Here is a 13,831-nt window from a genome sequence, read left to right as displayed (position 1 = left end):
CAATTTGTCCAAACCTTTCAAAGATTTTAATTTTAAAGAAAGGCGAATAAAATCAATATATTCGAACTAGATCACTGATGGCCTTTGAAAGTAACACATCCCACCAGATTGTTGACTCTGAACATTTCTGTTTGAATTACAGTGAGCTCAGGTGAAAGCCCTCAAGATCAGATGGGGTTTACTTACATAAGGATGGTTTAAACTGAGCTCCAGCTGCAGTGACTCAAAACCAGTCTATGGTGCCAATCGCAAAAAGGTGTAACTCTATGTTCTTTTAATGGCTAAGATACACAAGAATGTTATGAAGTGTAAAATATCTAACAGAGAAATCAGACAATATGTTGATTTCAGTGGGTAACACTCGCCTCTGTGTCAGAAGGTTATGGGTTAAATCTTCTACAGAAGCTTAAGCACATAAAACAGGCTGACACTCAAACGCAGTACTGAGAGAGCGCTGCACTGTCAGCGGTGCTGACTTCCAAATGAGTCACTAAACTTAGGCCTCATCAGCCCTCTCAGGCGGATGTCAAAAATTTTTTAAAAACCAGTATCGGTACAAGTGACCATGAAACTGTCAGGCTACCATTAAAACCTAACTGATTCACTAATGTCCTTTAAGGAAGGAAACCTGTCACCTTTATCCTGCCTGGGCCTATATGTGACATGGTTAACCCTTAACTGACTTCTGAAATGGTCATGCAAGACACTTGTTGGATCAAGCCACTATGAATGGTGCAAAAAAGCAGCCCAACATCACCTTCTCAGGGCAGCTTCCTTCACTGTAACTCCCTCCCTAAAACCACTGTGGGTGTACCTACACCACAAGGACTGCAGCGGTTCAAGAAGTAAGTTCACCACCTCAAATGATTAGCGGTAAAATTAGCGATGGCCAATGAAACTGGCCTTACTAACAACACTCACATCCCAAGAATGACTTAAAAATGCCAGGGGCAGCCAATAACTCCATGATGGCCACATCCCAAAAATTAATTTAAAAAAAATGTCCATGTCTACTCACTGCAAAGTGACAAGCAATAGTTGATTTAAGAACTGAATCAATTGATAAGGATTATATTCATAAAGCAGAAATACTCAACATGTCAAGTCAGTTTCCAGGAGACTCCAAATTCTTTTTGAACTAGTTGTGTGACTGGCAATACATGCCGTTTACATCAGCATACACCTAGACAAGCCTGGCATCATTCATTTTTGGATATGTTCATGGCCTGTAGCTCCCAGGGTCTAACACACCATTGGGGAGATGATCAGTGTGCGGTTAGAGCACATTCCGATTCGAGCTGCCAACACCCAATGGATACAGCAGCAGCTAACACTCCCAGGAATTGTTGATCCTGCCTGTGAGATGCAACCATAGGAAATGGCAGTCAACATTAACTTCACCTCACCTAATGGGACTTCTGCCACAAGCTCAGGTGACTCATTAGAGTAGAATGTGTGGCATAGTATACTGATCCAGACTGTGCTGGGTAAATATTCTACATGGTATACTGATTCAGACGGTGCTGGGTTAGTATACTGCAAGGTACACTGATTCAGACTATACTGGGTTATTAGTGAGCTACATGGTATACTGATTTAGACTGCTGGGTTAGTATACTGCATTGTATACTGATTCGGACTGCTTGGTGCAGTGTCTTTAAATGATATGCTGATTCAGATTGTTCTAGGTACTGTATACTCTACATAGTATACTGTTTCAGACTGCTACTTAGTATAATGTACTTGCGGTACTTTTTCAGACTCACAGGAAGGACCATAGGATCAGGTGTAGGTCATGTTCTGTCCCTTGAGCATATTCCAGGATTCACTTATATCGTTATTGATCAGTATCATAACTCCACTTACCCACCTTGGTTTTCTTTCCCCATTATACCCTTGTCCAGCAAAAATCTATCGCTCGAGTTTTGAAAATCTTCATTGACTGCCCCAAACCCCAGCCCCAGCACCCAACATCGAACAGCTTTTTGGGGGTGGGGGGAGTTCCAGATTTCCGCAAACTTGCTGAGTTTTCCCAGGATTTTCTGTTTTTAATTCCAGATTTCCATAACCGTTTGAAGAAGTATTTCCTGACATCACCCCTGGATGACTTGGCTCTAATTTTGTGGTTATGATCCTTCCCTTTTGTTCTGGATACATTCAGTGGTACATCATCTTCACCTCTCCACCCTCAAAAGGCACTGTATGGGATTATGTCTCCACAGGTGAAACACAGATTCAATCTTCAATTCTTTGTAGCTGGGGCTACTTTCTCCATTAGAAGTATTTTTTTTAGACATTCAGGCTGGTGTTTGATGTTAGGGTCCCTCGAGTCTGCATTAGATCACCCAGCAAGGCATGGTTACCTCCGAGAGCACCTTCACAGGAGGGAGGTTGTAATTGCAGCCTGATCAGTTTCTATTGATAACTTCAATTATAAATAAGAATCTTAGTAGTTATAATGGCAGATGTTGCAAGGAAGTGCATCCAGATGAGATCATTTTTAATATATTATCCATGTGTAAAACTTTGAGAATCCCTTCGCAACATTATTACTTTCTAAATGGGACGATTTAGTGCCATTTATTTATATAATGATATATTCAATAGCTTTATCTGTTTTGATCCAAGAATACAATTGTGGAGAATACATCCTAGAAGGAGGCCATTTGGCCCATTAATTTTGTGCCACTGCTGTTTCTAACCCTTCTACAGGAATGTCCATTCCATTTCCAATTTCTCTTATCCCTACTCTTTCCCAGGAACTTACAGTTAAAACTCCATTTTCCAGTAAGTCTTTTCATGAATGTACATTGAAATATTTTTAATTAGTTGCTTGGTAGTACAGAACTTGAGTATTGCTGAAAAAAGAGGCCTGCTGATGAAGCTTTTTGTCTTGCACTCATCAGGACAGATTCACAAGAATACCAATTGTAAAGGGAGCAACAATTTATACTGCATGAGAAGAGAGTGCCGATTGGTTGCAAGTGGACTCTGATTGGTAGAAGCATTGCCATGGTGAATGCACCAGGGAACAGTTAACTGCCAAACTTTAGTTTAAATTCAAAACTAGACAGGTTGACTCTGATAGGTCAAGTCATTACCCTGGGGAAATGAACCAGACAGAAGGAGCATGTCCAAGCATTGCACCTTTTTCAACTAAACAAAAGTTTTGGGGAAAGCCATTCTCTGGTTCATTCTCCATGGCAATGCCTCTACAAATCAGAGTCCACTTACCAACCTATCAGTTCTCTCTTCTCTGCAGTATAAATTGTTGTTCCCTTTACAATTAGTATTCTTACGAAAACAAAAACTCAGCAGGTCTGGCAGCATCAGCGGAGAAGAAAAGAGTTGACGTTTCGAGTCCTCATGACCCTTCGACAGAACTTGAGTTCGAGTCCAAGAAAGAGTTGAAATATGTTACGAATCTGTCCTAATAAGTGCAAGATGAAAAGCTTTGTCAGCATTTCCCTTTTTTAACAATATTGTTAATTTTGGTTTTCAGTGAAGTTTCTTTACTCTGCCAAGAAACAGCAGCTGATTCAATGTCTGATAAACTCGGAAAAAGAAAGGTTTGTCTATCCGAATCTCCATTGTGATGGTTGTGTTACTGAAGGGAACATCTGCAGGGGTTGGCTTCCCCCCATCTTCAATCACTTCAAAAATAACATGTTGTTTGACCTAAAGAAACATACAAAAGCAGGACATTTAACGAAGGAAGAAAGCTAACAGAAGCAACTCTAAAACAAGAAGTTGCATTTCTCTAATGTAGTAAAAATGTCCCAAGTTGCTTCATCGTAACAGTACGAAACAATATTTGACTCAAAGCCACAGATAATCAAAATGTATGTTTAAAGAGGTAGATTTTAAATTTTTTTCTTTATTTATTCATGATGGGTGGAAGTCACTGGCAAGGTCAACATTTGTTGTCCATCCCTAATTGCCCTTGAGGAGGAGGTGGTGGTGAGCTGCCTTCTTGAACCGCTGCTGTCCATTTGATGTAGGTACACCCACAGTGCTGTTAGGAAGGGAGTTCCAGGATTTTGACCCAGTGACAGTAAAGGAATGACAATATATTTCCAAATCAGGATGTGTGTGAGCCTTTTAAAGGCAAAGACAGAGATGCATATTTTGGAAGGGAATTCCATAGTTTAAGGCCTAACTGGCTTAAGGCCTGGCCACCAGTGGAGGAGCAATCAATATCAGAGATACGCAAGCGGCCAGAATTAGAGGAATTCAGAGATCCCATCAGACTGTAGGGCTGGAGAAGGTTACAGAGATTGGAAGCAGTATGGCCCTAAAGTGATTTTAAGATGAGGCTGAGAATTTTAAATTCGAGGTGTTGCAAGACACTGTGAGCACAGGATGATGGGTAAACTGACTTGGTGCGAGTTAGCATATGGACAGCAGAATTTTGTAAGGTGAGAGGTCAGCTGGGAGAGTATTGGAATAGTCAGATCTGGAACAATGCTCCTTCCTTGTCACTGAGTATGTTTAAAGTATAGAGATTGACAGATTTCTAAATACCAATGATGTACAGGGATATGGGGATAGTGTGGGGAAAAGGCATTGAAGTAGATGATCAACCATGATTGTAATGAATGGCAGAGCAGGCTCAATGGGCTGAATGTCCTACTCCTGTTCCTATGTTTTAACTTCCGTTTGCATTGTGCGACTGGCTTGTTGCACTGCGTGGCTCCTTTAAGATTGACACACCACTGCGTGCACCTATCTTGAAGGGAACATTGCTTGTGTGTGGCTTATCCCTGATTGCTGCTTGGCCATGCATCTGTGCAGCTTAGTGCAAACATTGATCTGAAGGTAACAAAGGCATGGATGAGTGTTTTGGCAGCAGATGAGCTAAGGCAGGGGCAGAATTATGGACTTATGAGTATAGCTGTCTTGACAATGGAGAGAATATGGGGTCAGAAGCTTATCTCAGGGTCAAATAGGTCACTGATGTTGAGAATAGTTCAGCCTGAGAGAGTGGTCAGGGAGAAGGATTTAGCTCATCAGGTTATTTGTAGGTCAGATCAAGGTTGTAATGTTTGAGATAAAAATAAAAAACTGTGGATGCTGGAAATCCAAAACAAAAAATAAAAAATACCTGTAAAATCTCAGCAGGTCTGGCAGTCATGACCCTTCAACAGAACTAAGTAAAAATAGGAGAGGGTGAAATATAAGCTGGTTTAAGGGGGGGGGGGGGGGGGGGGGTGGTTGTAGGGACAAGCAAGCAGTGATAGAAGGAGATAACCAAAAGATGCCACCTTCAACACCTCTTTGTTCTTTTGTCTGTGACATCTTTTGGTTATCTCCTTTTATCACTGCTTGCTTGTCCCAACAACCACCCCCTCACCTTCTCTCCCCCACCGCCCCTTAAATCAGCTTATATTTCACCCCTCTCCTATTTTTATTTAGTTCTGTTGAAGGGTCATGAGGACTTGAAACGTCAACTGTACTCTTCTCCACCGATGCTGCCAGACCTGTTGAGTTTTTTTCAGGTGTTTTTGATTTTTTGTTTTGTAATGTTTGAGGGTGACTCTGTGTTTTAGTCTGTTCTGGGGACACAAACAGGAATGCCAATGGCCGCGCAGTTGTCGGACTGCTCCCCTACCTGGTCTGGTGTCAGCTCTTGGATGTTGCTTAATCTGGAGAAATTGGCTTGACCACTCATCATATCTGGCAGCTTCATCCTGCGGTAAAGCTCTTTCACATCATACGTACTGTTCCATTTGAACCGTGGCAAGATGAGTCTCACAACCCTGCAGGGTGATTGCAAGAAGAATATTTCCCTCCGATACCAAGAAAAGATGACAGTTTTCAGTGCTTTCAAAAAAACATTTTGGGGGTGAAATTGCACATGGGTCAGGACACAAATCAGGCAGTGTCTTGTGGTTGCTCATTATACGCCCCACTTGATATTCAATTCAACCCTACTGCAGCAGAACCGAATATCAGGCCTGTACTAACATGAGCAGCAAAAGAGACTCTGACTTTTATGTGCCCCTCCCTCACCTGTGTCCAATTTCCTCCCTGCTTTAGAACAAGGGCTGTCTTCCTATAATTTTTTTACATAAGTGTTACAAGTATTTTGGTAGAAAGATAGGAGGCCATATACTATTCAGAGCGTAAAAGAGGATAGAGAAAGTGACCTTGGCGTATAGTTACACAAATCACAAAAAGTAGCAATACAGATTCATTAAGACAATAAAAGCGTAAATCAAATAATGGGGTTCATTTTTCGATGCATAGAAATGAAAAGTAAGGAAGATGTATTAAACTTCTACAGAACTTGGGTAAGGTCCTATTTGGGGTATTGTGAACAGTTCTGAGCTCCATATTAAAAAGGATATTGAGGCAAAATGATAAAGTACAAAAAATATTCACAATGTTGATACCAGATCTGGGAGGTTATAGGTTATCAGGATATATTGAACAGACTGGGGCTCCATTATAGGAATATTGGACAGGAGTCAGCGATTTAGCCCCTTGAGCCTGTTTGGGCATTCAATGATGTCATGGCTAATCTGACCTAACTACATATACCTGCCTTTACCCTCCTAACCCTTCATACCTTTTGTTAACAAAATAAAATCTATAAATCTCAGTTTTAAAACTATGTGGAGAAGGTGGCGGAGCGGTGATATTATTGGAAAGGCTTATGCTTTGGGGACACATTCAGATCCCACTATGGCAGCTGGTGGAATTTAAATTCAATTAATTTTTAAAAATCTGGACTATAAAGCTAGTCTCAGTAATGGTGACTATGAAACTGCTATCAATTGTCATAAAAACCCATCTGGTTCACTAATGTCCTTTAGTGGAAGGAAATCTGCCATCCTTACCCAGTCAGGCCTACACGTGACTATGGATCCGCAGCAATGTGGTTGACTCTTAACTGCCCTCTGAAATGGCCTAGCAAGCCCCTCAGTTCAAGGGCAATTGGTGCTGGGCCACAAATGCTGGCCTTGCCAGTGACCCCCACATACTATGAAAAAATAAGTTTAAAAATTAAAATAAACTTTTGATATAGCATCACTTGCCATTTGCAGATGAGAATTCCAAATTTCTATCACCCTTTGACTGAGAAGTGTTTTCTAATTTCATTTCTCAAAGGTCTGGCTCTAATATTTTGACTATGCCCCTGAGACTTAGAGACCCCAATTAGCAGAAATAGTTTCTCCCTACCTAATTTAGCTACCCCCCTTAAAATCTTGGGCAAATAATCCTAGTTCGTTTAGTCTCTCCACATAGTTTAGAACCCTTAGGTCCCAGGTATAATTCTTGTAAATCTATACTGCACTCTGTCCAAAATCAGTCTACCCTTCCCAAGGTGCGGTGCCCAGAATTGTTTGCAGTACTCCAGGTGTGGTCTAACCAGGGCTTTGCATAGCTGCAGCATGACTTTTACTCTCTTGTATTCTAGTCTTATACATATAAAGGCCAGCATCCCATTAGCCTTTTTGATTATTTTCTGTACCTGTTCATGACATTTTAATGATCTGTATAGCTGGACTCCAGGTCTCTTTGGACCCTCTGTTTATAGATTTTCAGCATTTGGAAAGTACCGCTTTTTACGTCCAGAGTTGGTGACTTCACATTTTCCGACATTGAAATCCATTTGCCTCAGTTTTAGAGACACAGGGTCATTTATGGCACAAAAGTTCATTCAGCCCTTCAAGTCAATGCCAGATTTCATTGGAGCAATTAAGTCATCCCTTTCCTCCCCTATTCCTGTAGCCCAGCAAGTTTATTTCCTTCATGTGCCCATCCAATTTCCTTTTGAAATCACTGATTGTCTCTGCTTCCACCATCCTTGTGGGCAGCGAGTTCCAGTTTTTCCATTCACTTAATCGATTAATATCTGTTTATAATTTTATACCTCCATTGACACTGCTTACATTACTGCCTATCTTGTTGTCATTGGTAAATTGTATATGTGGCTTTCTATTGCATCATCTAAGTTGTTAATGAATACAATGATTAGTTGAGGCCCCAACACAGATCCTTGTGGGACATCACTAGGCACATCTTGCTAATTAGAGCTCCTGCCCATTATTCTCTGTGTCCTGCTGCTAACTACGTCAACCATTTGGTTTCAATTCCATGAGCTTCAACTTTGGCTAACGGACTCAGATGAGGGACTTTATCAAAAGCCTTCTGTATGCCCATATAAATAACATCCTTCCACACTCTCTATCTATAGGTACACTTAAGGAGGACCTAGATAAACACACGACGGAGAAACAAATAGAAGGATATGCTGATAGGCTGAAGTGAAGAAGGATGGGAGGAGGACTGTGTGAAGCATAAACACTGGAAGACTAGTTGGGCAAATGGCTTATCTCTGTTCTATAGATTCAATATATCTAAATAACTATATAACTTATTCTATAAATACCCAGTTTGAAGTGTGATCCTGTTAACTTCTAGTTTGGATTCAATCTCCTGCAACATGTCAGGTTGGACTGGCTGGACAAGCATCATGTACATTGTTCCGTTCATTGGGAGTTTAATCAAAGTGTATTTAGGATCAATCTTGTACTGCAGTTTGCCACACCAGGTCATCATAGAGACCTGGACTTTGCTCTCCCCATCATTGAAGAAATCCTGAAATTCTGACCCATGACATTGAGATCTGGTCTTCAATTTTCCTGAGGGGAAGAAAGGAAATTTTTACACAGCTTGTGAAAGAAACAACAACAATTAACAGCCTGATTTTCTCACTTTCCTGCAAAATTGGTTGCGTCTCCAATTAAGGGCAACAGTTTCTATCCTCACAGAGGTCTTACCCAAGACTCCAAGCTAATCCCCCAGACTTGAAGTCATATAACTAACTGGAAAGAATGAAAGACTGCATTTCTAAGGCACCTTTCACACTTCTAGGGATCAATTTTGGCCAGATCACTGGGAAATCTCACCTTTCCTTGAATAATACCAAGGGAACTTCTACAACCATCTGAGAGGGCAGGAGGGACTTCTCGTTAATGTCACATCCATAGGATGTGTCAACATAAGTTCCCAGCACTGTATAATTAATCAACATAAGGTCCCAGCATTGTACCATTTATTTATTGGACAATTGTATTCCAGCTGGGGCTAAACTATTGCTCTGTTTTAGTCTTTCATGGAATGTGGACTTCACTGGCAAGACCAGCATTTGTTGTCCTAATTGCCCTTGAGTGACTTGCTAGGCCTTTTCAGAAGGCAGTTATGGTAGTTACATTGCTGTGGGTCTGAAGTCACATGTAGGCGAGACCAGGCAAGTGAACCAGATGGGTCTTTATGACAATCACTGATAGTTTTCATGGTCACCATTATTGAGATGAGCTTTCAATCCCAGATTTATTAATTTAAATTCCACTGGCTGCCATGGTGGGATTTGAATTTGTGTTCCTAGAGCATTAGCCTGGGCCTCTGGGATATTAATCCAGTGACAATAACACTATTCCACTGCCTCCCCATAACTTCTTAGCTTTTGCATTTTCAGTCTATATTTTAAAGACCAGGATCCCATATGTATTATTAATTGCTTTGTTCGCACCTTAAAAGATTTGTGAACATCCCTGGGTCTCTGTTCATGCGCAGCTTTTAAAATTGTATTAATTAACTGGTATTGTTTCTTCTCGTCCTCCAGTGTTCACTACATTTCTGAGTTTCGTGTCATCTGCAAATTTCAAAATTGTGGTCTATACCCCAAAGCCCAGGTCATTGAGGTTTATCAAAAACACCAGTGGTTCTATTACTGAACCTTGGAGAATTCCACTCCATCCAAGAACAGCCTTTCACCACAACTCTCTGCTTTCTGTTCCTTGCCCAATTTTGTATCAATGCTGCTACTTTCCTTTCCATCCCATTGCATTAGACCATAAGAAATAGGAGCAGGAGTAGGCCATTTGGCCCCTGGAACCTGTTCTGCTATGCAATAAGATCAAGGTTGATCTAACTCTTGACTCCCTTGTAGATCAAAAATCTTCCTAACTCAGCCTTAAATATATTCAATGACCCAGCCTCCACTGCTCTCAAGAGTAGAAAGTTCCAAACATTAACAACCCTCTGAGAGAAGAAATTCCTTCTCATCTCCATCTTAAATGAGAGACCTCTAATTTTGAAACTGTGCTCCTGGAAACATTTTCCCAACATCTATTCAGTCAAGCTCCCTCAGAATCTTATACGTTTCAATACTTTTCCTCATAAAACAACCCGGGCTTCTGGATTAGCCCAGGCAAAAACAAGAAATAGACCATTCGGCCCATCCAGCAAACTCTGCTATTCAATAACATTTTGGGCTTCAATTCCACTTTCCCATCCCCACCATGTATACCTTGATTCGCTGTGAAACCAACTTTGCTAACAAGCCTAATATGTGGTAGTTTATCAAGTTAATATACACAACATCAACCTTTTTCTTTTATTCATTCATGGGATAAAAGCATCACTGGTTAGGCCAGCATTTATTGTCCACCCCTAATTACCCTTGAGAAGGTGCTGGTGAGCCACCTTCTTGAACCGCTGCAGCCCATGTGGTGTAGGTAAGAAGGGAGTTCCAGATTTTTGATCCAACGACAATATAGTTCCAAATGAGGATGATTGTATGACTTGGAACAGAACTTGAATGTGTTGGTATTCCTATGTTTCTGCTGCCCTTGTCCTTCTAGGTGATAGAGGTTTCGGGTTTTGAAGGTGCTGTCGAAGGAGCCTTGGTGAGTTGCTGCAGTGCATCTTGTAGATGGTACACATTGCTGCCAGTGTGCGTCAGTGGTGGAGGGAGTGAATGTTTAAGGTAGTGGATGTAGTGCCAGTCAAGTGGGCTGCTTCGTCCTGGATTGTGTCGAAGTTCTTGAGTGTTGTTAGAGCTGCACTCATCCAGGCAAGTGGAGAGTATTTCATCACATTCCTGACTTGTGCCTTGTAGATAATGAACAGGCTTTGGGGAGTCAAGGGGTGAGTTACTCACCACAGAATTCCTAGCCTCTGATCTGCTCTTTCAGCAACAGTATTTATATGGCTGGTCCAGTTCAGTTTCTGGTCAATGAATAACTCCCAGGATGTTGATGGTGAGGGATTCAGCAATGGTAATGCTGTTGAATGTCAAGGTCATTGCTTGGCACTTGTGTGGCATAAATGTTACTTGCCAGTTATCAGCCCAAGCCTCAATTTTGTCCAAATCTTGCTTCATGTGGGAACAGACTGCATCAGTATCTGAGGAGTCACGAACGGTGCTGAACATTGTGCACTCATCAGCTAACATCCCCACTTCTGACCTTATGGTCAAGAGAAAGTCATTGATGAAGCAGCTGAAGATGTATGGGCCTAAGACACTACCCTGAGGAACTCCTGCAGTGATGTCCTGGCTCTGAGATGATTGGCCTCCAACCACTACAACCATCTTCCTTTATGCTAGGTATGACTCCAACCAGTGGAGAGTTTTCCCCCTGAATCCCATTGACTCCAGTTTTGCTACACTTGGTCAAATGCTGCCTTGATAACAAGGACAGTCTTATTTTTTGTAGGAAGCCCATTTTCAGCTGTGTTAATAAAACTGCACTAGATCACCTCAAATATAATCAAGGAATCATTTTTAATGCCAAATTTTAAATAAAGTACATTCTACAGCACTAGCCAATTGTATTGCTTCATTGCAAATTTTATGTTTAGGGGTAAGAAAATAAGTCTGGACACGAATTTAACACAAAAAAACTTCTCAAAACTAGTGCAATTATGAGGGTCCTGATCCCCAGCTGCACCCAAAATAGAAACCTTCAGCCCTCAGTTAGATCGCTTGTTAATCCTCTATACCCAAACAAAGCTGAGTCCATGCCACCTGTCCTCATAATTGAACCTGCCACTTGTCAACTTGGGCTAACAAGTAGCAAGTAACATTTGTGCCACAGAAGTGACCATCTCCAACAAGAGAGAATCTAACCATTGCCCCTTGATGTTCAATGGCATTACCACCTCTGAATCCCCCACTATCAACATCCTGGGTGTTACCATTGACCAGAAACTGAACTGGACCAGTCAGATAAATACTGTGGCTACAAGAGCAGGTCAGAGGTTAGGAATCGTGCGATGAATAACTCACCTCCTGACTGCCGAAATCCTGTCCACCATTTACAAGGCACAAGTCAGGAGTATGATGGAATACTCCCCACTTGCCTGGATGAGTGCATCTCCTACAACACTCAAGAAGCTTGACACCATCCAGGACAAAGCAGCCCACTTGATTGGCACCACATCCACAAACATTCACTCCCTCTACCATTGACACACAGTAGCAGCAGTGTTTACCATCTACAAGGTGCACTGCAGGAATTCACCAAGGCTCCTTAGACAGCACCTTCCAAACCCCTGATCACTACCATCTTGAGGGACAAGGGTAGCAGATAGATGGAAACACCACCGCCTGGAAGTTCCCCTCCAAGTCACTCACCATCCTGACTTGGAAATATATTGCCATTCCTTCAATATTGATGGGTCAAAATCCCAGAGCTCCCTCCCTAATGGTGTTGTGGGTGTAACTACACCCCACAGACTACAGCAGCTCAAGAAGGCAGCTCACCACCACCTTCTCAAGGGCAATTAGGGATGAACAATAAACGCTGGCCTAGCCAGCGAAGCCCACATCCCATGAATGAATGAAAAAAAACCTTTTGAGCCCCGGTATCATTCTGGTGAATCACGACAGAACTCAAAACCAATCAGGGATTTAAATCAACCCACCTAACCAGACCTGATGTAAGGCAGAGCTTCCTCAGGTTTTCCTCCATAAATTGGTGTTTGTTGGGAACATGGAGTTGTCTTCTGATGAGTCATTTGACTCCTTTGATCTTTTACAGGCTTCTCTTCATCAACAAGGCTCTTACCTTTAAATTGAATGTAACTGGCCAACACCAAGTTGGTGCTGGGGCTTAGGCCAGTCACCAGGTTGCTCACCCTGCCAGCAGTCGCGTTGCAGATGAAGCTGTTGATTGCCTCTTCGGCCATGTGGGGCTGGTTGATGTTGGCGGCTCTCAGCTGCACCTCGGGGTAGAACCACTGGAGCTCCCAGATGAAGGATTTGCGGAGTTGCAGACCCTTCCGGAAAACCAACCAGGTGCCGGTGGACACCAAGCCTTCCAGCCGAGTGAGGATTTTGTGGTGGAGCAGCCTGCCTTGCCAGCGCATGATCCAGAAGTGCTGGTCACCTGTGCATCTGGAATCCACGAGTCCCAAGTGTTCATGGAAGCTTTGGGCGGTGGTGCCTCCAGCCCCCAGGGAGAGAGCAGCCAAGCTCCTGTACAGGTGGAAGGGGGACAGCAGCATGACCTCTGTCCCCTCCAGTGTACTCAGTGTGGCAAACCAGATTTTGGCCTGAGTGTCCTGGAGCTGGCTTAAGGCAGACATCTTGGTGGAGCTTGGCTTCCATAGCTCCACACCCTTCCACCAGTCCGCAGAAACATTGACAAGGCTTGGATCATCGAATCCACTCAGTTCAGAAAGGAAGCTGTCATTTTGGTCCATTTCATCCTGGAGCCTAGTTTGGTCACAGGCGAACAGATAGAAAGGATGAATGTAGGGGCGGTTTGTTGTCCCCCATTCCAGGAGTGCTCCCATCCAGAGCAGGGAGAAGATCCACTTCATGCTCAGCCGCTTCTCAACCCAGTGCTAGAATCAGAGAGGGAGAACAACCATCAGTTAGCAGACAGCTCACTTGCAAAAACTTGTATTTATATTGATCCTTTAATGTAGTAAAACTTCCCAAGGTGCTTCACAGGAGCATTATGAAGCAAAATTTGACACCCAGCCACCTAAGATGATATTAGGACAGGTAACCCATAGCTTGATCAAAGAG

General features: G+C 42.5%; 1 protein-coding gene across 1 annotated transcript; it reads right to left on the bottom strand.

Moving 5' to 3' along the window:
- Positions 1-3,498: 3,498 nt before the first annotated feature.
- On the bottom strand, positions 3,499-13,620 carry agt (angiotensinogen). The gene is made up of 4 exons (XM_041188442.1): positions 12,864-13,620; positions 8,399-8,651; positions 5,612-5,759; positions 3,499-3,678 (listed from the first exon to the last, which is right to left on the bottom strand). The coding sequence occupies exons 1-4, from the start codon at positions 13,618-13,620 to the stop codon at positions 3,499-3,501; spliced, it is 1,338 nt and encodes a 445-aa protein (XP_041044376.1).
- Between the last annotated feature and the right edge of the window lie 211 nt (positions 13,621-13,831).

This window comes from Carcharodon carcharias, chromosome 5, assembly GCF_017639515.1.
Source record: "Carcharodon carcharias isolate sCarCar2 chromosome 5, sCarCar2.pri, whole genome shotgun sequence".
NCBI classification, from domain to species: domain Eukaryota; kingdom Metazoa; phylum Chordata; class Chondrichthyes; order Lamniformes; family Lamnidae; genus Carcharodon; species Carcharodon carcharias.
The sequence above is the reverse complement of the archived record's forward strand: the minus strand, read 5'-3'. Positions and strand labels throughout refer to the sequence as shown.